Genomic DNA, 22,487 nt, shown 5'->3' with positions numbered 1-22,487 from the left:
TGTGAGTCGCTCAGTCATGTCTGACGCTTTGTGACCCCGTGGACTGCAGCCTGCCAGGCTCTGTCCATGGGTTTTCCAGGCAAGAATATCGGAGTGGGTTACTGTTTCCTTCTCCAGGGGATCTTCCTGACGCAGGGATGGCACCTGGGTCTCCGGCGTCATGGGCAGAATCTTTACCATCTGAGATGCCAGGGAAGGGACACAGTTAGATTTGTCTTAAAACTCAAGACAACGCTGGCCGGGTCTGTTCTGCCCGGCCAGGCAGCATGGCCGTTCAGTCTGCAGGTGACGGGGGTTCCTGGCCGGAGTGCATGTGTCAGGCCCTTCCCACGACTTCCTCTGTGCTCCTCTCTCTCTCCAGTTCTGTCCTCTCATTCCCAGCCCCACTCCCCAGCCCCGCAGCATTGAACACAGAGAGGCCTTCTGTGCCACTGGCTTGGTCGCTGTGTTTCTCATTTTGTTGCTGTGAAGGGTCAGGCTCTGGACACCTCTCACATGAGCAGATGCGTGGCTGACACCCTGAGTGAAGCGACCCCGGGCTGGCCCTGATGTGACCTCTCCTCTCACACTCAGACTGCGTCCATTCACGGACGTTGGGGTCAGTAGCTGGGGCCAGTGCAGACCCCTGAAAAGGCAAAAGGACTCCACCACCAGCTCTCGCGGTGGACGATCTAAGATGCCTGGGTCCTTCTTTTAAGTTTTGACAGCTATCAAGGGGCTGTTGGAATAACTCCCATCTTCTTGGCCATCCTTCCTGCGGTGCGTCCACATCTGGCTTCTCTAGGACATTGTTTTTTTTAAAAAATTGAAATGTGAGACATATACTCTAAAACTATTTTCAAGTGTATAAGTGGGTTTAGCCTATTAGTCTTTTGTGCGACCATCACCACGTTCTCATTCCACACGATCCCTCTGGAGAGCTTTTCACCATTGTGAGCCCCCCACATCCCCACCAGCAGGGTTACACATGATCAAACCAAGGGCAGGTGGGGACTTCCCTGGTGGTCCAGTGGCTAGAATGCAGGGGCCCAGGTTTGATCCCTGGTCAGGGAACTAGATCCCACACACCACAACTAAGACCTGGAGCGGCCAAATAAAATTTAGTAAAAAACCAAAGGGAAGGCAGAGTGACCACTAAGGGTGCTCTTTCCTTCTGTGGCCCTGTATTTTTAAGAGCGGGTTCCATGCTGGGGCTCTTTGTGACCCTCCAGACTGTAGCCTGCCAGGCTCCTCTGTCCATGGGATTTTCTAGGCAGGAATACTGAATGGATTGCCATTTCCTCCTCCAGAGGAGCTTCCCGACCCAGGGATCGAACCTGCATCTCCTGCACTCCAGGAGTGCATCAAGGAAGCACTGAGCCATCAAGGAAGCCCCTAAGAGTGAGTTGGGGAACTTTAAAAACTATACTGAAGCCAAGAAGAATTGAATCAGACTCTTTGGCGGGGGGGTCCCAGTACAGGGAACCCCTCCCACCCTCCAGGAGAGTGATTTGCTGCGGTGAGATCCCTGCCAAGCAGCAGCCAAGCTGCTCCCACGTGGAATTATGCTTGGCTGGGGGGAGGGGCACCAGCCAGTCCCTCCACATCCACGGTACCCGCCGTTCCTGACTGCACTGGGAAGGCTCTTGAGTCGGCCAGGGTCATCTCTCCTGAGATAGGCGGCTGGGCCCCTGGCTGCCCCCTTTCCTCCTCCTATCAGCCATATTCAGTAACCCAGACTCACCATTCAGGTGCTAAGTTTGATCTCTTGCACAAAGTCCTCCGCGGCTCCCCACGGTCTGTAGTGGAGTGTGAGGCCTCCAGCTGGCCTGACGACCCACCTCGTATTTCAGCCTCATTTCCTACCAGCCCCGTCCCATTTCCGCACTCCCCTACTTCTCCCCGCTTCTCTGCTAGGCTCTCTGCGCCTTTGCTGTCCCTTCTGTTTGGGTCCCCCGGCTTAACCAAGCTCAACCTAACGTCCTGGCTGCTTCTTCCTCCTGCCTGCCTGTGGTCATGGCCCCGGGGCACGGCAGCATCCCCTTGTGGTCGAACCTGGCACTGCACTTCCCCGAAATGGCCCATTTCCTCATCTTTAAACCTGGAGCAACTCAGGTGCATAGGGGCCGTGGCAGAGTCATCTGGGTCTCCAGCGCTCCCCGCCTCCAGCCCCCAACCCGAGGTCTAGCACTGCCCTGCAGACACTAAACATGAATGAGCAGTGGGAAAAGGAGGCCTCTGCCGCTGTTGGGGGCAACTGAGTCCCCACCGATGCTGTGGCCCCTGTTTGAAATGTGAAGGGTTGAGGCGGGTGCTTCGTCCTTGCAAATTCCAGGAAGAAAAGCCTTTGCAGCAGCCAGAAGGACTGAGGTCCAAGCACCTCCTTGGACTGAGGGTGGTGAATGAGCGCTTCAGCTCCCGTTTTCACCCCCTTCCATTGTTAGGGCTACTTTTCCTGCTCGGCAGGGGTGAGGGGAGGGTGGGGTCTGATGTAGGCAGAGCCCTGCCCTGCTCACACCTTCCCTCCATGGAAAACAGCAGTGAGGGTGCGCAAGGTCCAGACCTGCTGGTCTCAGGCCTCTTCCTTCTTTTTTTTTAGCCATGTCGCACAACATGTGGGATCTTAGTTCCCTGACCAGGGATTGAACCCATGCCCGCTGCATTACAAGCGCAGTCTTAACCACTGGGCCCCCAGGGAAGTCCCTCAAACCTTTCTTGCCAGGGCAGCCTGTGTCCACCTGCCAAGGGAGCAGGAGTCCCAACTCCAGAGTGCTTGTGGGAGGGATGCTAAGCCTCCTGACCTCAGGTGTCTTCTCTGGAGGCATCAGCTCCTGGGCTTCCAGCCCCAAGAGACCTTTTCCTGGGGGTGTGACGTCCTCAACAGGGCCCCCACCCCCCAGGCCCACCTCTGCCAGAGATGTGAGCTGGGGAGGGGGGATGGTGAATGTTAGCAGTCAGGCCAAGGTGGTCCCAGGGTTACCTTGACCTCTTGGTTTTCACACCCCCGTGGTCTCCTCTAGGGCTTAGTCAGAGCTGGGCTGCAATGATGACAGAACATGGTGGAAAGGATGGTACATGAATTCTGAGGCTAGAAGAAAAACAATTTGTCTTTTTTTTAGGTTCTGCCTTGGTCCTTGAATCGCTTACTCTGGGGAAAACCAAGCACTTACTGTCAGGACATTCAAGCAGTGGAGACTCATGCGGGGACAGGCCGGCAGCCAGGCCCATCTTGCCAGCCTTGTGGAGGGGAGCACCTTAGAAATGGACCCTCTGGTCCCAGCAGAGGCTCTCAGATGCCTGCAGCCTCCTGAGAGTCTGAGCACAAACTACTCCCAAATTCCAAACCACAGAGACCAAGACACACAGATGGACTGTTTTAAAGCCTTACGCTTTGGGGGCAACTTGTTACACAGCATTAAAACAACCCCTCTTGCTCTCAGGGCGATTTCCTCTCATATTCTTGTTCTGCCTCCTTGGAGCTCCAGGCCGGTGTTCCCCCAACCACAGTACAGAGAAGGGAGGCAGGAGACGTGACCCCGGATCAGCATGAAATCAGACAGCCGTCAGCCAGCATCATTTGTTTTTTCTTCCATTTTAATGAACACTTTACAAAGTACAAAATATACTGTCTTTTTGGGGGGAACATTAGGTACTTTTTTTCTCTCCGTCATACAGTACATGAATCTCGAGGGTTTTGTGTTTCTTCAAGAAAGAAAGAAAGCGTGAGGGCCCTGGGCAGGGCTGCTCTGTTCTCCCCGCGCCCAGAGCGTGGGACAGATAGATCTAAGTGCCACTGGTACTGCTGGTGACCCGGGGTGTGCCAGACCCCCAAGGCAAGGCCCCGGGCAGGGCAGAGGCCTCTCTGAACCCCGCTGTGCAGCCAACATCCACTCACCCCCGTCTTGGGATAACGGAAATGGTTTTGGCAAAGAGCAGGAGGAGGACTTGGGGTTTTGTTTGCCGTTAGCCCCTCCACTCCACCTCCAGTTTTGGAGCCAATGCTGCCCAGCTCTCCCTGGACCATTTTCTGAACAAGATAAGCTGAAGCAGTGGACAGGAAGATGCACTAGGCTTGGCCTCTGCCCTGGGACCTGAATTTGGCCTGTTTTCCACAAGCTCCTCGCCCCCCACTCTGGCCTTGTTGGATGGACACTCTCTGTGGATGAGCCCCAATAGGCAAGGGGGCACTGGCCCCCAGAACCTCTCCTTGTAAATACTGTCTTCAGGGCTGGCTGCTTCTGAGGAGTCTGCTGGGCAGATCTAGCCCTTGAGGCTGGCTGCATGGACCACCGGGCCTCTGCAGGGCGGAGCAGGGCCCCATGGGGACACCTCTGACCTCTCCCCAGTGTTAGTAGTTCAGTCATGTCCGACTGTTTGCCACCCCATGGACTGTAGCCTGCCAGGCTTCTCTGTCCATGGAGTTCTCCAGGCAAGAACACTGGAGTGGGTTGCCATTTCCTCCTCCAGGGAACCTGCCCAACCCAGGGATCGAACCCGGGTCTCCCGTGCTGCAGGCACACTGCCGTCTGGGCCACCGGGGAAGCCCGCCCCCTCCCCAGAGCGGTTTTAACAAAGTCAAGGGGAGTTCAACGCCTGCCATCCCCACCCCTTCAGTTCTGCATGTGGCCCACAGTAAGAATATACTGAGGCCTTGAAATACTGAACGAGTCCGTCCTTTTGCTCAAATTTGGGCTCTGCAGGTGTGTGCTCCCATATGCACCAGTGTTGACACAGCACACGTTCACACTCACATGCACATTTACACACACGTGTGCCCACAACACTGCTCTGACTCCCAACACTTCTCACTCTCACAGCCTGCCCGACCAAGAACCAAGAGCCACAAGCCCCCTCACCTCCAGGTTGCCCACGGAAGCCACAGGCCAGGCCACAGGCTTCTACCTCCATTCCAGGCCACTCTGGGGCCTTCAGCTCCAAGGGCAGAGGCTGCCTCAGCCCACAGCTCCCATCCTCCCCTCCCAAGAAAACAGGCTTTCCCGGAGGGTTTGGGTTTCAAAGCTGAAGGCCATAGCCCACCCCACAGCTTTCTCCCTTGGTCTATGGAAAAGAATCCTTTTGCTGCCTCTAATTTGAAACATGAAAGAAAGGAAAAGAAACTGGAGTGTAAGAAAAGCTATCTAGCTATACCAGGGCTCAACTCCCCTCACAAGTTCCCAAGCCTGCCCTCTGCTGGGCTGACCACCGTCCGCCATCTTGGTCAACCAACAGGCGCCATCTTGGTCACGCCCCTCCCAAGCAGCCTCTCTGAATAGAGCCTACTGCCCACTCCAGGCCTCACCCTTGCCTCAGCATAGCATCCAGGAAACCTGAAAAGCCAAAGCCCCTGTCTTTCCACTGTTGGGAGACCCCACTGTCCTCCCCCAAGCTCTGTCTGCCAAGTCAACAGCTGACTCCACTCCACGGCGGCCATGACAGTGGCAGGCTGACGACTCCCCGGCCCTGGCTGGGCAGACACACTGGCGGCACTTCCTTTCTACGCCCCTACCATTTTCACTCAGGGAAGTGGCCATACACCTTCGTCAGCCACCACCTGGAAGGTCCCCAAGGTCCCCACTCTTAGCTGGGGCTGGGACGGGCCCTGGTTGTGCCCACATCCTGATCCAGGGACTCAGAAAGGTGGCCCAGGGTGGCTGGGAACTGTGGCCGGAAGGCGCTGGTGGCGGGTGGGCAGGTTCATCTTCAATCATCAGGCAAATGGTGCCCTTGGCTTGGGGTCGGGGCCTGGCCCTTCCCGTCACCCCGGAGCCTCCTGTCCTGAGCTCTGAGGCCTCCTCCTCTGTCACCTCCGAGGGGACATGCCCCAACTGACCATGCATCTTCTGGCCACACCACACTGGTCACCAAGGCCGCGCTGCCCGAACGGGGAGGTCACAGTGGCCAGCTCCAGGTCACCCGGTCCCTCCCTCCCCACCAGGGGCCTGGGGCCTGGGGCTGAAGGGAGGGGGAGAATGCTGGTGCTTGGGGGGTTCTGGGACCCCTGAATCCTGGGCAAGGGAGGGCTGTGAGCCTCTCCTGCTCGGATGGGTGTTCTGGGTGGAGGGCACCACCTCCTGGGGGGCTTTGGAGACCCCCGTGGAGAGAGGGGGTGTCGAGTGGGCACTGCTGAGTCTCTGCTGGGCCAGGACTGGGGCTGAGGTGGAAAGGGGTTTCTTTGGAGCCAGGGGAGCCCAAGTTGAGTGTTGAACCAATGAGGCAGATTTTCATTAACAGGGGGTGGGGGCAAAGTGGGGGGTCTCGGCTCCCCATCTCCCTCACCCTCCCTACCTTAACCTCTCACCCTGTGTTCACGGATGAGGCAGGTGAGGAGTGAGGGGGCGGTGAGATGGTTTGAGCGTTTCTTACCAGGGAACAGCGCACACTTGAGACACAGCTGGGACCCTGGTGGCGGCTCCGGGGCTCCATGCTCAGTGAGCCCGAGCCAAGAGTGTCTCAGCTCAACAGGGCCCCCTTCGGGCCGCCTCCCTGTGGGTCTGGAGACCCCTGGGGGTAGCCAGCCAGTGGGGTGATCACCTTCTCTTCCCCCAGACTGCTGGACATCAAGCCACTGGCTCACGGGCACATAGACACCGAGGATGCTCTGGCCTCCCCGCATGGCAAGAGGATGGGGAGGGCTGGGAAACAGAGGGCGGGGTTCCCAGCCTGTGGGTTGGATACACACCAGTGTAACCCGGAGAGCCAAATCCTTGCACCAACCCCTCAAGGAAACAACATCCAGGGCTTCCATCTCTTTCTCGGTTACCCGGGGCCAGTCCCCAGGAGGAGACCCGAGGAAAGAACCTGTGGCTTCTAACCTTGCAGGTGAAAGAAATCCGGTGGAGGTGCTGGGGGGCGGGAGGGGGGAGCAGACCTGGATGGAGCAATGGCGAAGTGGCTGTTCCTTTCCAAACGCGCTTCCCCTTTATGGCCCTGTCCCCAAAATAAAACAGGGGTGTCCAGGGGCCTTGGAAACGGAACTAAAGGGAGGGGCTAAATCCCAGCTTTCAAAGGAGACTCGGGGAGGAGGGGGTAGGGACCCTCAACCCCCACCCTGGGGCTCGGTTCTCGGTTGCTGGTCTGATTCTCTCAAGGCAGGGCCGAGGCAGCCAGCCGGCTTCTCTGATCATCGTATTGCCTATATACTTGAATTAAAAATACACGGTGGCTCAAAACGTGCCTGTGTGCACGGCAGACACAGCGGGGCGGAGGCCCTCACGCCCACACATACACGCACACGCGTGTGCACGCTCACACGGTATATATTAACATATATATTGCTCAAGTATATATGCTATTTACAGTATATATCTATATCAACATAAAACACAGGTATTTATATGTGTGTACAATATACGTCCTAGGGGGTCTGGGGGGGATCACACGCTTCTTGGGGTCACGGGGCCGACACACTAGCTCAGCGGGGAGGAGCGGCGGGGGAGCGACATGGGGAGGAGCTGACAGGAAGGGGTCTGGAGGGCGGGCACGCCACAGGAAAATCAAGGCCTTCCAGGCACAGAGGGGGTGCTCAGGACGTGCGGGGCTGCCCTGCCCACGCGGTCACCCCGGTTTTGGAACCAGCAAACAACTGACATGTTTTGGTTTTTCTGGAGTTTTGTGCAAAATGACTTCCAAAAAAAAAGGTTCCGAGTCAGTGCTTGGGCTCTGAACATCTGTAAGGATTCAGAGACAAGACCTCCAACACCGGGTGGGTTTCCAGGGCTCAGAGGGTCCCACGTCGCCTGGAGAAGGGGGACAGTGGGGCTTCACCCGGTCAAGAGAATGGCCCCTCTCCTCCCAGCTTCTCAGGGACAGCCCGGACACCACCACCAGCTGGGGAGGAGGCAGGGGCGTCCCCTGTTCTCTGGGGCGGGGGCTGGTCTGCCACCTGGCTGTCCGTCTCCCCACAGCCCGTCAAAACCTTCCTCTGAGGCTTAGAACCACTCTGCCTTGGCAGCTCCGTGTGGGGTGCCCCCGGGGGCCCCTGGATCGTAACTGACCTCTGCCCCCAGCTGCCTGCTCTGAAGGGAGAGCCAAGGCCCCTGGCGGCAGCTCTGCTTCTCAGGCCTGTCCCTGAGCCACAGGGTATCGAACCAAGCGATGTCACACTTTGGGTCCTGACAGCGTCGGCAGGCCCTGTCCCCTGACTATTGCCAGCCGCAGCCTGGGTAACAAACACATTAAATAGGAAGCTACAAGGTACGGTTTTCTCTATTAAGGCTCAGATAAGCTGCCTCCCAGGTCAAGTTCTCATGAATGCCACGGTCCCTGGACAGAGGGGTGGGCGGGCGGGCGAGTTGGGGGCAGGGGCCTTCCATGTTCCCCCACAAGCGGGGCAGGGAGAGGAGGGCAGGACGATGGGGGAGCCCTGTGCTGGTCTCGTTGATTGCTGGGGAGGTGGGGGTGACCTAAGAAAACCCCAGCTCAGAACGCTGGGGATGCCCCCACTTGGGGAAAACCGAGGCTCTGCCAGCCCCAGGAGGGTCCAGGGAAAGCAGACGGGATAGGAGCTGTTGCCCCAGGCTGGTGGGTCTCCTGGGAACCACCCCCCCACCCCCCAGGATGAGCGCTTGTGGTGGGGAGGGTCTGGACAGGGCCCCCTTGGCAGTCTTGCTGGGAGTCGGGGTACAGGCCCTGTGGTTGGCAGCCAAGGAAGGTTCTGGGTGGCCGAGGTCCCCCCCAGCTCAGGGCCCCACCCTCAGAGCCTCACCAGCACAGGATTAGAGAGCCGCCCACTGGCCTCCACTCTGCAGGGACCAGCCCAGAGCCGATGGGACCAGAGACCAGATGGGGTCCAGAGCCCCCGCCCTCATGAGGGCCTTCCCTGGCTCTATGAATTCGGCCCTGCTCAGCCAGCCCCCCAAGATGACGTGAGAATTGGTACCCCAGTGTCCCAGAGGCACCAGCTTCCTTCGGCGTTTGCCCTTGGCCATGGGTGAGGCTGGACGAGAAGGTGGGTCAGCGGAGAAGCTCCCTTGGCCCTGGACATCATTTTCTGGAGTGAGGGTGGGGGAGGAGGAGAGGGCGTGCTCTCTGGAGGGTCTGGGGGCTCCAGGAAGGCAGGAGAAGGGCATGGGGAGGCCTTGGCTTGGGTCCCAGGCCTGGCGGGGTCAGCCATCGGGGGGGCATCTCCTAGAGATCCCGCCTCTGGGGGCCCTGGGGCCGGTTTTCCAGTCTGTTGAGAAATACTGCAAGAAGAGTCTTCAGGGTGGGGCCGGGTCCAGGCCTGGGGGGGCGGATGGGGAGGAGCGGAAGGGGCCCTTCTAGTGCTTCTCTGCTTGGCTGACTTTCAGGGCGCTGATGACGCCGTTGATGTTTTCTTCCGGTACCTGTGAGGGGCGGGAAGTAAACATCTGGGAGCCGCCGGACCGGGCCTCCCCTGCCCCGGGGTGGGTGCCCGACACTCACCAGTGCGTGGTCGAACTTGAAGGTGCTAATGTAGTAGGCGGGGATGTCTGCGGCGGCCAAGGGCTCGGAGATCTGGGCCACGATGCCGCACTCATCTGGGGACAGAGGCGGGGACCACGCTCAGCCCTCCCCGCTGTTGGCACCCAGTGCAGCCTCGGCCGTTCCCCGACAGGTCTCTCAAGCTCCTGCTTTTCTGCCTGGTCTCCCGGGGCTCCTGGCTGGACCCACAGGCCCCTCTTGTGGTCGTACAGGCCTCGTGCCTGCCCTCCTGGTGACTGTCTGTCCTGCTACGTGGTGGAGACTGGTTGTGTCCTAAGATTCTTAAACTACAGACACATTCACTTTTATTTCTATAAAATAAGGCGGGAGGGAGATGAGGGTCTAGAATGGTGCCTTTCAAACAGTGGCCGGTGACCTGTTTGGGACATGAATTTAGAAGGCTGGTGACTAGCGCTTTAGAAAGCGACAAGAGGGGACTTCTCTGGTGGGTCCGGTGGTTAAGAATCCGCCTGCCAATGCAGGGGACCCAGGTTCGATCCCTGATCTGGGAAGATTCCACATGCTGCGGGGCAACGAAGTCCTCACACTGCAATGAGTGAAGGCCAGGAGCCAGTGCTCCGCAACTAGGGACACCACCGCAATGAGAAGCCTGGACACTGCGACTAGGGAGTAGCACCTGCTCTCTCCAACTAGAGAGAGCTCTCGGGCAGCAGCACAGACCCAGTGCAGCCAAAAATAAGCAAATAAAACTAACAACAACAACAAAAGACAACAGGAAAGGGAAGGGCCAAGAGCTCGGACAGCACTGCCGTGAGTGCAGTTTTGTGAAACCGTAGAGCTGTTTAGGGTATGTGTGTGCTGGGCTCTGATGGAAAACACATTTCCGGCAAACCATGGTCAAAAACATATGGCGTCTGCCAATCTAGAATCTTTCCGATTCTCAAAAAGTTGTTTTTCTTGCAGGGCTATTTTTAATTATTTTTGGCCGAGGTGGGTCTTCATGGCTGCACGGGCTTTGCTGGAGTTGCAGCAGCTGGGGGCTACTCTCTGGTTGTGGTGTGTGGGTTTCTGATTGCCGTGGCTTCTCTTGTTGCAGAGCACGGGCTCTAGGGCGCGTAGGCTTTAGGAGCTGACACTCCCACGCTCTAGGGCACCAGCTCAATAGCTGTGGCGCACGGGCTTAGTTGCTCCTCGGCATGTGGGATCCTCCTGGATCAGGGATCGAACCTGTGTCTCCTCCCTGGCAGGTGGATTCTTCACCACTGAGCCACTAGGGAAGCCTTGTAGGGCTATTTATAGTTATTAGCCTGGCGTTAACACCCTCCACACTCCAGGAAGGCAGGTTCCACTGCTGCTTCTTATATGCCAAATGCCAGGACCCCTGGTGCCTGCCCATGAGGCCACTCAAAGCAGCACTCAGAGACTACACATGCTAAGATGATTCGCGTTTCATTCACTATCCCACCTCAATTCTCCCTTCATCCTGACTTTCTTTTTTCTGTAATGTTATTATACTGGGTGTGCTTTGGTAAACTCTAAACCCAAACTGGGAATAAAAAAACAAGCTGATACGCATGGCTAATTATTAGAGAAATACATATAAAATGACAATGAGGTACCACCTCTCACCCCAGTCAGAATGGCCATCATTAAAAAAAGTCTACAAATAACAAATGACGGGGAAGGTTGGGGGGGGAAGGAACCTTCCTATAATTAATGGTGAGAATATAAGTTGGTGCAGCCATTATGGAAAACAGATACGGAGGTTCCGCAGAAAACTAAAAGTAGAATTATCATGTGATCTAGCAATCCCACTCCTGGACATATATCTGGACAAAACTCTTAATTTGAAAAGAAACACGCATCCCTATGTTCACAGCAGCCAAGACGTGGAAACAATCGAAATGTCCACTGACAGATGAATGGATAAAGAAGATGGGGTAGGTCGGAGTACTATGGAATACATCGGAATATACAACGGAATACGACTCAGTCGCAAAAAAAAAAAGAAAGAATGCCATTTGCAGTAGCAACATGCGTGAACCTAGAGATGATCACTAGGAAGAAAAATCAGGAAAGACAAGCATCGTATGATAGCGCTTACATGTTGAATCTAAAATATGATACAAATGAACTAATCCACAGAGTTCCCTGGTGGTCCACTGGTTAAGAATCCTGCCCATGCAGGGGACACGGGTTCAATCCCTGCTCTGGGAAGACTCCACATGCCAAGGGGCAAGTAAGCCTGTGTGCCACAACTGCCGAGCCCACGAGCTGCCACTATTGAAGCCCCAGTGCCTAGAGCCCATGCTCTGCAACAAGAGAAACCGCCACAGGGAGAAGCCGGAGCACTGCAACTAGAGAGTAACCCCTACTCAATGCAGCTAGAGAAAGCCCGTATATAGCAACGAAGACCCAGCCCAGCACCCCCTCCCCCCAGAAAACTGTACTCACTTACAAAACAGAAATAGACTCACAGACACAGCAAATAAACATGGTTACCAAAGGGGAAAGGGGGTCAGTGGGGGGATAAATTAGAATGAGTATGGGGTGAGCAGATACCCACTGCTACACATAAAACAGTGTCGAACCCCAGGGGCTCACCAAATCCCAGAGGCTGTCCTCCAATCCGCACCATCTTCCAGAGCTCCCCAGATGCGCTCGTGAACAACAAATTACTAGGAAACCTTAAAAGGGAGCAAGAGATGTCAACCCCCAGATGCTGAGAGTGCTCCCTCCGCCAGCTCTCCCTGGAACGCTCCCTGTCGCGGGGGCATTGATGCTGGGCTGGAAATCAGGGGCCCCAAGGACCCTCCGAGCCCTCAGCCCATGCGCTCTGCACCTTCCTTCCTCCTCCAAGGGTGGGTGGGGTGGGGAGCAGGACGGCAAAGCTGGGATTGCGCTTTGGAACAACTGCCCCCTTTGCTCAGGCTGGTCAGGGTACCCCTCCTCAGCTCCAGACTGAAGGGATGGGGTGGGGGTGTCAAACAGCACTGGATGGCGCTGGGTGACTCGGGGCCTTCGTCTCTGAGTGGCCTGTCATCTGTAAGGTGGGGCCGCTCACCTGCAATGAAGGGCTGGGGCGGGGACTTGTTAGGACCAAGTGGGTGACAGGCCCATTGTCCGCTTCCACCCTGGGCCCGGCTCACCTCTGTTGGGTCTGCACATCCATCACCAGGGAGATGTAACCCTCGATGAGGGAGAAGGAGAAGAAGCGGATGTGGTCGCAGTCATCGCCGGACACCAGCGGGTCCTTCACTCTGGAGGCCGGGGGAGATGGTGAGGGGTGGAGTGAGGGACCCACTGCACCCTGACCCGCACCCGGCCCACCTGCCCTGCCTATTAGCTATGGGGTGTCCAGGCAGGCACCGACCAAATCCTTGCTCTGCCCCTGCCTTGCTGGGGGACCCCTGAGCCACTGCCCCTGCATTGGTCTCCACACCGGTGAGATGCAGGTGATTCCACGGCATTCACAGGGGTGAGCACCGCACTTCACAGTGTTGAACACCCAGCCAGCCCTCTGCAGGAGCTATACTTGCCCCTTCCAGGACAGGGTTTCTCTGTCCCTGTGCTGGCCAACATCTCAGGGCAGTCTGTGGTCACTGCCAGCTTGCTGGCCCCTGGCCCCACTCCACTTGGTGTTGGCTGAAACTTAAAATCTGCCCTGAGGAAAAATGCAAAGTTGTCGTCCACCAAATGAAAAAAACCTGAGTCCCTGGCTCTTCAAATGACTGGGCTTGCCCAGGAGCTCAGGGGACCCTGGGGTGTTCATAATAACATCTATATGTGGGCCTGGGGTTTCATCAAGTTTTAGGGTTTGCAATGAATCAATTCTCCCCTTTAAGAAAGGGGATCTGGGGTAGAGTCATATCTCTCTTCTCAAGCTAGCTCCCAGGGCAGGTCTGTGCCTCCTCCCTCAGATTAGCTCCCAGGGCAGGTCTGTTTCTCCCCGCTCGGATTAGCTCCCAGGGCAGGCCTGTGCCTCCCCCCTCAGACTGAGGCTTGTAGGCAGATTCGTGTCTCCTTGGCCCACCCTGCAGCCCCTCACCCCCGAGGCGGCCCTACCCGTTGGAGTAAAACATGACGTCCATGAGGAGTGTGGCAACGGTGGGCAGCGTGTCGGGGTCCAGGCTGGTGACACAGAACCTGTTGCTCGGGCTGGACAGGGGGTGGATGACGGGCCTCTGGACTGTGGGAGCACAAATACAAGGGATGCTGAGGGCAGGAGGAGAGGAGGCGGCAAGGGGCCTGGGAAGGGGGGGGGGTGGTCAGCCAGCAGCTGCTCTGGGGAAGTCCGATGGCAGGCTCTGAGATCCGGCCCCGGTCACTTTTGCAGCTCCCAGCAGCCCCTGCAGCTCTCCTAATTCTCTGGACTCGCCCCCCAAGACCCCTGGGCCTTTGCACGTGCCATGCCATCTGCCTGGAGAGCCCTTCCCAAACTTCACCACCTATCGTATTAGCTCCTACTTGTGCTGTAAGTTTTTCAGCCTGAGAGTCACTGCCTCTGGGAGGCCCACACTGATACCCCGCGCTGGGTCAGGAGTGGCCCCTGGCCGTTTCTGGTTGTGTCCACATCCGTCGCCCTTTGGAGATCCTGGGTCTGAGGACTGTTGAACCATGTGATGCCTGGCCCTCAGCCGAGGCTCTGAGAATGGGGGTGCCCTGGGGCAGGACCTGGTCTTTTCCTGAAGTCTCTCTGCACAACCCTCCCCTCCCTCAACTCACCCATCTTGGGCTTCACAAAGCCGTTGGTGATGCCGAGGTTCTCAGCTGCCACTGTCTCGCCATTGACGACCCGCAGGATGGTGAACTCTGATGACAAGGTGTGGGTGACAAAGGGCAGGTCCCGCTCACGCACCTGGGGACGAGGAGTCAATGAAGTGAGTGTGCCGTGATCCCCGGATGGAGTGGGGCTGGGGGCACCGGCCCCTTCACTCTGAAATTCTGTGCCCAGAACCAGCATCCCCCTCCCGGCCTCCCGCTGTTCTGATTGGGACAGGGGCACGTGGGACCAGGGACCTGGGACCCGGTGCACGTGACTCTCCAGGGACAGAGGAAGGACCAGAGGGGAGAAGACGCTCCACTGAGGGCCAGAACGTGTGGGTCCATGCCCCACTCCCTTTAGAAAGTGGGCCGGGCCTGCCCCTCCTGGGCCCACACCCTCCAGGACGGCCAGCCCCATGGGAGAAAAGCATGAATAACAGTGGCCAGGAATTGCTGTCGGCTCTGTGACTGCACAGCAAGATCAAACTAGTCCATCCCAAAGGAAATCAACCATGAATATTCATGGGAAGGCCTGATGCCGAAGCTGAAGCTCCAATACTTTGGCCACCTCATGCGAAGAGCCGACTCACTGGAAAAGACCCGGATACTGGGCAAGATTGAGGGCAGGAGGAGAAGGGGGCTGCAGAGGATGAGACAGCTGGATGGCATCACAGATTCAATGGACATGGGTCAGAGTAAACCCTGGGAGATGACGAAGGACAAGGAAGCCTGGGGTCGCAAAGCGCCACACGATTTAGCAACTCAACAACAACTGTGACCAGAAATGCCTGCCCCCCTGGAGGAAGTGGTATGGAATTGGGAAGCCCACACATCTGGCATCCAGTTCAAACCAAACATGGTCCACTCAAAGGGCAGGTAGTGGATGGAGCTAGAGCCTAGCCCGGGCCATGCTGACACTGGACTGATGACCCCAAGGTCCCCTTCACCTCTCTCTGAGCAGACTGTGAAATGGGGGTGGGGGCACAGACTTTGCAGATCATGTCGGTGGGGGTGCCTGTGTCATGGCTTACCAGGATGAAGTCCGTCTGGTAGGTGGACAGCATGAACACCGAGATGTTCTGATCGGCCAGCGGGGCGATGACCGACTTGGCGATCTTGGTCACACCAATGGGCTGGGAGCTGGAGAAGCTGCCGCCGCCAGACACCACATTGAGGGCCAGCCAGGTGGCATCAGCCACGCTCAAGTGTTCCGAAGAGGGCAGTTCTGGAGGGGGACATGGAGGGCCGGTCTGTGACTGATGGGCCCCCGCTGTGTGACCTCGGCCAGCCCGCCCTCTGGACCCCAGCACCCTCATCTGTCAGAGGACAGGAGACTGGCCTCCTCTGTCCATCTTGGGAGGATTGAGCAGGGAAGACCTTCAGTGGAGTCTGGATGTACCGGGCAGCTCAGGAGGGTGGGGGCCCCGGGGACGAGGGGTTTATCTGCGCTGGGCCTCAGTCCCCAGCTGTGAAGGATGAGTACTTGGCAGCGATTCTGTTGTTTCTGGTTCTCACGACCCTCCCGGGTGCCAGGTCCTGCTATCACCACTTTATCCGGGTGGAACAGGTCCTGTGGTTTTCAACCTGGTTCCTAGGAACCTCCCAGCGGGGCTGGGGGTGGAGTGGAGGGAGGCCAGGAGAAGACAGGATCGAGGGCCTAAGATTTCTCTCTCTGCTTTCATCAGACCTGTCACCGAAGTCATCCTGAGAGTCTGGAGATCCTGCCAGGAGGGCCCACCAGGGACATGGTGGGGTAGGGTCAGGTGGCCAGTGATCCCGGAGTCTCCTGGACTGGCTTGTGAAGACCATCCCGCCCACCCCGTCCTGCAGAGAGAGCACCCAGGGGAGCCTACCTGTGGGACACGGTAATGTGTATGCCTGGCTGCACGGACAGGCAGCCACTGAACTCTCTGTGCCTCGTGGCTGTCTGTTCAAACCTGCCCCAGACCAGGGCTGTTATTTCACCCCATTCATGCGACAAACCAGAGCTCTGAGGGACTGCTGACTTAACCAAGATCACTTAGGGAATAACAGAGCCAGAATTCAAACCCAGGTCTGACTTATACACAGACTCTCATGCTCTGTGCCGGGCACTGCATGGGAAGAAGGGCCAGATCCCCAATTAGCGCAGGGGCTAAGAAGAGAGGCCTGGATCCTGGGGATTTAAGGGGGCTCTCAGGATCATGACGATGCTTGAGGGAGGCTGTGCAGGACGGCTCTGGAGGCCTCACCCAGGCTCCTACCTGCCCAGCTCTGGTCGTCATGGCAACCACAGCCTAGGGTGCCCATTGGCCCTGCTGCCTGAGAAGGGGCCAGTCCTCTGCTAGGCTGGCTGGAGAGGCAGGCTGACTCCCAGAGAAGGGAAGGGGCTTGGGAGGTGGAGCGGGAGGAAAGGCTTAAAAAAAAAGAAAGGTTCTGATTTCGGGCTTCTACCTGTTACCTGGGGTGTCGGAAAAGAGACTTCTCAGCTCCAGGACCGCCAGAGGAATCACGACCCCGCCAGAGCCAAGAGTCCCAGCTCAATTCTGAAATCCTAAGGGGCCTGGAACTGGCCAGAGGGGACTTCCCGGGGACAGCATTGTGAGCCCAACCCGCCATCTATTTTTTTCTCTTGGTATCTTTGGCCATGCCACGTGCCAAGTAGCACAGTCCCCCGACCAGGGACTGAACCTGGGTCTCTGCAGAGAAAGCACCGAATCCTAACCACCAGGCCGCCAGGGAATCCCCCTAACCATGCCATCTTGAGCAAAGACAGCCCGAGGAGCCAGCGAGGGCTGGGGTGCCCTATGGTCCTGTCATCTAAAGCCATTTTATAAACATATTAATACACAAAATATTAATAAATAGATTTAACAGGAAAAGTTTTAAAAAGTCCCTTTTCACGAGGACTGAATCCCAAAGCCTTCTTGGGAAAACTCTGGAGGGGTCCTTCCCGTAAGGGTCAGCTCAGGCATCACGACCACGTTGGCTGTCACGAACCTGCCCTCTGCCTGCCTATTCCAAGCTCCTCACAACTCAGAGCCGCCCGGCAGCTCCCACATCCTCTGGAGCAACGGCTGAAGTCCTCGTGACCTGGGAACCAGCGCTGCCCCAGAGGGCGTTCTGGGTTCAGGCAGACAGTCTACACCTACGCTGTCCAAAGCCACTCACCTCATGTGGCTATGGGGCACGAGAGATGTGGTTAGTGCGACAGAAAAAGAAACGTAATCGAACGTTTTATTTAATTTTGGTTCATTTAAGTGCCCGCAGTCACATGGGGTGAGCAGCCGGCTGGAGTCTACAGTTGGCCCCATTTGCCCGTCAGCTCCCCCAGGGTAGTGGCCTCGGCTGCCTTCGTCTTCTGCCGTCCTCAGCGCAGGGGGCACAGGGAGGCAGAGGGCGGCTGTCCGCACCCCTCTCTACTCAGCCCAGGCCCTCTTCCCGGCCCCGTCCCCCAGCTCGTCCTCTGTGCTCAGGGTGACCTCTGACACCCTTTCGTGTGCTCCTACATTCGACTTCCCAGGACGGGGATCCAGTGGCATCCCCTCACATGGTCTGCCCGTCTGAATTCTCAGGGCAGAATGCTGGCCATCTGCTTAGAGACCCGGCTCAGAAGTCGGGCCCGCTCCCATTTCACAGACTACGAAACTGAGGCCCAGAGAGGCAGGCTGGCGGGCAGACGACGGTGCGGCAAATGCGCGGGGACCTCACTCTGGCCTCGTGGCATGCCTTGTGGTCTCGCCTTGCCACCAGCCTGCGACGGGGTGTTGAGAAAACCCCTCTCGCAGGGCTGAGCTTCAGGACTGTTAAGCAGGGGGGTCCAGGCAGCTGGAGTTCCAGGACCCCAGTTCGGACAGCGTGGTCCCACTGGCCCTGTAAGGCCTTCACCTGGCAGGTGGAGCTTCGGCTGCCCCAGCCTCAGAGCTGCCCTTCCCTAGAGGAAAGGTGGACCATCTCAAGACTGAAAGGGATTATTATTTGTCACTACCCACCACCCAAGGCCCTAAAAATAGCCTCTTAGAGCTGAGCACGGTCCCTGGTGGATCGCTGAGGACACCTGTCACCTCCCAGACACCAGGTAGACAGCTCTGTCATTGGGAGCCCCCTGACACTTCTCCAGGAGCCCCCCGCTACTGACAGCAGGGCTCACGGTCCCTCTGCTCCGTGGCCTTGTCCTCCGCACAGAGTCGGTCAGGTCTTTCCCGCCCTGCCAGCATCAGGGCCAAGAGTCCTGGGGTCAGGTGGGCAGGGTTTCATCCTGGCTGCCTGACTCTGGACAAAAGTCACCACATCTCAATTTCTTAAGCTTTCAAATGTGGGCTGCTGAAATCAGGATGGGCTCCAGAAGACGCTTGGAGGATTACGTGAGATTAAACCCCATCGAATGCTTAGCTAAGGGCCCGGTGTCTGAGGGCTCACCAAGCGCCAGGGTCTTTCTGTTTTCACACAGGTGGTGCCAGGGGTGCTGGTTTGGGGATAGGAGTTGGGGAAAACGTATCAATACCAAGAGTTTAACATGCGATTTCACTGTAAAGGAGTTACTTCTGGGACAAAGGAGCAGTCATGGGTCTGAGCGTTCAACTCAAAAGGATTTAAAACAAAGACCTAGGAACCACCTAAAAGTCCATGCTGGAGCCCAGCAGATGAACCCATAGTTCATCTATGACAGAAGACCACGCATCTGTTTAAAAAGCAGTTTTTCCATGGGACTTCCCTGGTGGTCCAACGGTTAAGGCTCCATGTTCCCAATGCAGGTGGCACAGGTTCTATCCCTAGTTGGGGAACTAAGATCCCACATGCTGCATGGTGAGGCTCTATGGTATGCAGATTATATCTCAATTTAAAAGATGGAAGAAAGAAAGGGTAGGAACTTTGGTGATACCCTGAGGCATTGTATAAAAGATGGAAGAAAAGTGTTATTCGCTCAGTCGTGTCTGACTCTTTGCCACTCCCATGGACTGTAGCCTGCCAGGCTCCTCTGTCCATGGAAATGTCCAGGCAAGAATACTGGAGTGGGTAGCCATTCCCTTCTCCAGGAGATCTTCCCGGCCCAGGGATCAAATTCAGGTCTCCTGTATTGCAGGTGGATCCTTTACCGTCCGAGTCACCAGGGAAGAAAGACAATGGAAAATCATAGCAGGATGGTGTCCAGGGCTTGTTCCCATGGGAACAAGGACTGAGGATGTTTGAAAGCACCTCCCTTGTGGGAGGAGCCCTCCCAGAGAACAACCCCCCTGCCCCCTTGGCGGCTTCAGCTCTGGGTGGGGTAAGCACTGCCCCCTCTCAGCTGTGGGTCCTTTCCTGAGGGATCAGAACAGGGGGCTGGGCAGGGGCAGAGACAGGGTGCCGAGCAGCCAGCACTGCCCACAGGCCACGGCCCAGCTAAGCCCCCGGGGAGAGCAGCACGTACCCAGGAAGCCCTCCTCATCGACAATGATGGTGTAATCCTCCGGGGTCTCGGTCAGACTGAAGAACTTGCACCTGGGGGGACAGACAGACAGACACAGAGTATCGTTAAGTCCCAGCAGACCCTGCGGCAGCCACCCACCCGTGACCTGGTGTACCCAGTACTCTGATCCAGGCTGCTGGAGCAGGGTGGGGGGCACTGATTCCCTCTCTCTCCAGTGCCCCAGCTGATTCAGGGGGTCTCAGAGAGGCCTAGAGATGATGACCGTTTCCTCCACCACCCCGAGTCCGTGGGGACCCCCAAGCTGGCCAGCCCTCAGGGTCGCCTCTAGGCCCAAGGGCAGCTCTGGCAGGAACCATGCAGATGAACTGTGTTTTCCAGCCTACCTGAACCCCCACATTCTGACCTCTGGGCCTCTGTCGCTGTGCTGTGTCCCCTGCCCGTGGTCCCGGCCCCTCTCCTCACCAAGTCAAGACCCCCCTTGTCATTCAGGGCCTAATTCACATCACCCCACCAAGAGCCCCGCCTTTAGGGCACGCTTCTTCCTTGCAAGAGAGAGGGGTGTGGCCGTGTGTGCCATTTTGGGGCATGGATCCCTGAACAGCCTCTTGTAACACAGCTTAGCCTGAGGTGTAAATTGCTCATCCTCTACCCCAAGTGGGACCATCCATTTCCCAAGGCCAGGGAGGGTCCGGCAATCACCCTGTCCTTCTGCATCTCGTCCCTGCTGGTCTCAGCCCCGAGCGCGCTCTGGGCACCTGGCGGACAGGCTGGGCTCCGTGTCCAGACCGCCCTTGGGCTGGGCTCTGAGGCTGTCACCAGGTGAGGGGGAGGGTTACCTCCTCTCACTGCCTCCCTGCTCCCCATCCAGCTAGCGGCCCCCAGAACACCCCAGGCGCGGCGACAGGGAGAGACAGCATGCTCAGGCAGTGGTGTGTGGGAGACTGCCCACGGTCATTTATTTTTCCGGTGTCACCGATCTCACGAGGGAGGCGCAGCTCGGGCTCCGCGCCCAATGCGTAAAACCCATCCATCACGGGAAGTGGTGACACAGACAGGCCCAACGAGTAACCCTGGCAAGGGCCTGAACGGCACTTCTATGAAGATTAAAATGGGAAAGGAATCCTGAAGTGTCACGGGAGAGGGGTGGCCGGAATGTTATACAAACCTCTCTCCTCCTGGTTTCCCCTGTCCTGGCAGCTGCCCTCCAACACTGAAGCCTGTCACCAAAACCCCCGCAGCACCCTTTTCCCTTTTTTATTTTTTTTAAAAATTAATTTAACTGGAGGACAATTACAATACTGTGGTGGCTTTTGCCATACATCGACATGAATCAGCCATGGGTGCACATGTGTCCCCCCATCCTGAATGCCCCCTCCCACTTCCCTCCCCTTTTTTCTTTAAATTTTTCACAAGGCATGAGATCCACTGGAACTGGTAGGAATGCAAAATGGTGCAGCTGTTAGGGAAAACGGTTTGTGTTTCTCACAGACTGAAACATACATGACCACAGGCAGTCCTACTCCTGGGTATGGGCTGGAGAGAGATGAAAACATGCCCACACAAACACCTGTATGCAAAATGTTTAGAGCCTTTATCTGTAATCACCCCGAACTGCAGACATTCCAAACATCCTCCTTGCAGCTGGAGAACTGGGTAAACTGTGTGGCACATCCATGCCGGCGAATACCAGTCAGCAATGAAGAGGAGTGAATTAGTGATTCCTGCAATAAAGTGGATGAAACTCAAGAGCATTGGGCTACGGTAAAGCCACACTCAACAGGTTAACGTACCGCATGATTCCATTTATGTGAGATTCCGATTTACCTATCTTTCTAAACTTTTTGTCTTGTATTGGAGTATAGCCGATTAACAATGTTTCAATAGTTTCAGGTGGACAGCAGAGGGACTCAGCCATACATAAACATGTATCCCTTCTCCCCCAAACTCCCCTCCCGCCCAGGCTGCCACGTGACATGGAGCAGTGTCCCCGCGCTCTACAGTAGGATAACCTGTTGGTTATCCATTTTAAGTACAGCAGTGTGCACCTTCCCAAGGTCCCCAACTATCCCCACCGCTCCCCCTACTCCCAGCAACCATAAATTTGTTTTCTAAGTCTGTGCGTCTTCTCCTGTTCTGTAAATAAGTTCATTTGTATCATGTCTTTTAGATTTCACATACAAGGGATGTCATACAATGTTTCTGCTTCTCACTCTGACTTACTCCCGTGTGTCATTCTGGAAGAGGCAAAACTGTAAGGATGGAGAACAGAACAGATCCCTGGCTTCCTGGGGCTGGGTTGGGGTTGATGTTGGAGGGTCACCAGGAAGTTTTTGGGGTGAAGGAGGTGTTTGGTTTCTTTCTTAAAAAATTTTTGTTTATGGATGTGCTGGGTCTTCTTTGCTGGGCAAAGGCTTTCTCTAGTTGCGGCAAGCGGGGGCTACTCTCTAGCTGTGGTGCGCGGGCTTCTCATGGCCGCGGCTTCTCTTGCTGTGGAGCGTGGGGCCCAGGCACACAGGCTTCAGTAGTTGCGGCTTGTGGACTGAGTTGCTCTGAGGCACATGATATCTTTCTGGACCAGCGAATCAAACTCATGACCCCTGCATTGGCAGGCGGATTCTTAACCACTGGACCACCAGGGAAGTCCGGTGTTTGGCTTCTTGATCGTTGTGGTGACAAGATCATCTACGTTTTTCGAAACGGAAAGAACTATACCCTAAAAAGGGTGACTTTTGCCGTATATACAGATTATACCGCCATGAACCCGGCCTTAAGAAAGTGCTGGTGCCAGACTCATAAATGAGGGGGCACCCCTCCCCCTCCTTGACATTCGGCTCACCCAGCAGCACACACTGTTCAATTTCCCTCCAGGTCTTTGGTTTTCAAATTACATCTCTTGCCCCTGCCTGTCCCACATCCAATTTGCAACTATTGCTTGGACAAGCGAAATCTATAA

The 22,487-nt window shown here is 56.6% G+C and overlaps 1 protein-coding gene across 1 annotated transcript in view; it reads right to left on the bottom strand.

The window, feature by feature from the left end:
- Positions 1-3,555: 3,555 nt before the first annotated feature.
- The window catches only part of CASTOR2 (cytosolic arginine sensor for mTORC1 subunit 2), a 53,634-nt gene continuing 34,702 nt past the window's right edge, over positions 3,556-22,487 (bottom strand). The window contains exons 2-9 of the mRNA XM_043455386.1: positions 19,535-19,605; positions 15,177-15,370; positions 14,107-14,239; positions 13,447-13,570; positions 12,531-12,641; positions 11,986-12,068; positions 9,382-9,476; positions 3,556-9,302 (exon numbers count right to left, since the gene is read on the bottom strand). Of these exons, the coding sequence (XP_043311321.1) occupies positions 9,237-9,302; positions 9,382-9,476; positions 11,986-12,068; positions 12,531-12,641; positions 13,447-13,570; positions 14,107-14,239; positions 15,177-15,370; positions 19,535-19,605 (877 nt within the window). The 3' untranslated portion in view covers positions 3,556-9,236. The remainder of the gene's footprint in view (positions 9,303-9,381; positions 9,477-11,985; positions 12,069-12,530; positions 12,642-13,446; positions 13,571-14,106; positions 14,240-15,176; positions 15,371-19,534; positions 19,606-22,487) is intronic.

The sequence above is a fragment of the Cervus canadensis genome, chromosome 32 (genome assembly GCF_019320065.1).
Source record: "Cervus canadensis isolate Bull #8, Minnesota chromosome 32, ASM1932006v1, whole genome shotgun sequence".
Taxonomy (NCBI): Eukaryota; Metazoa; Chordata; class Mammalia; order Artiodactyla; family Cervidae; genus Cervus; species Cervus canadensis.
This window is presented reverse-complemented; position numbering and strand designations above follow the sequence as displayed.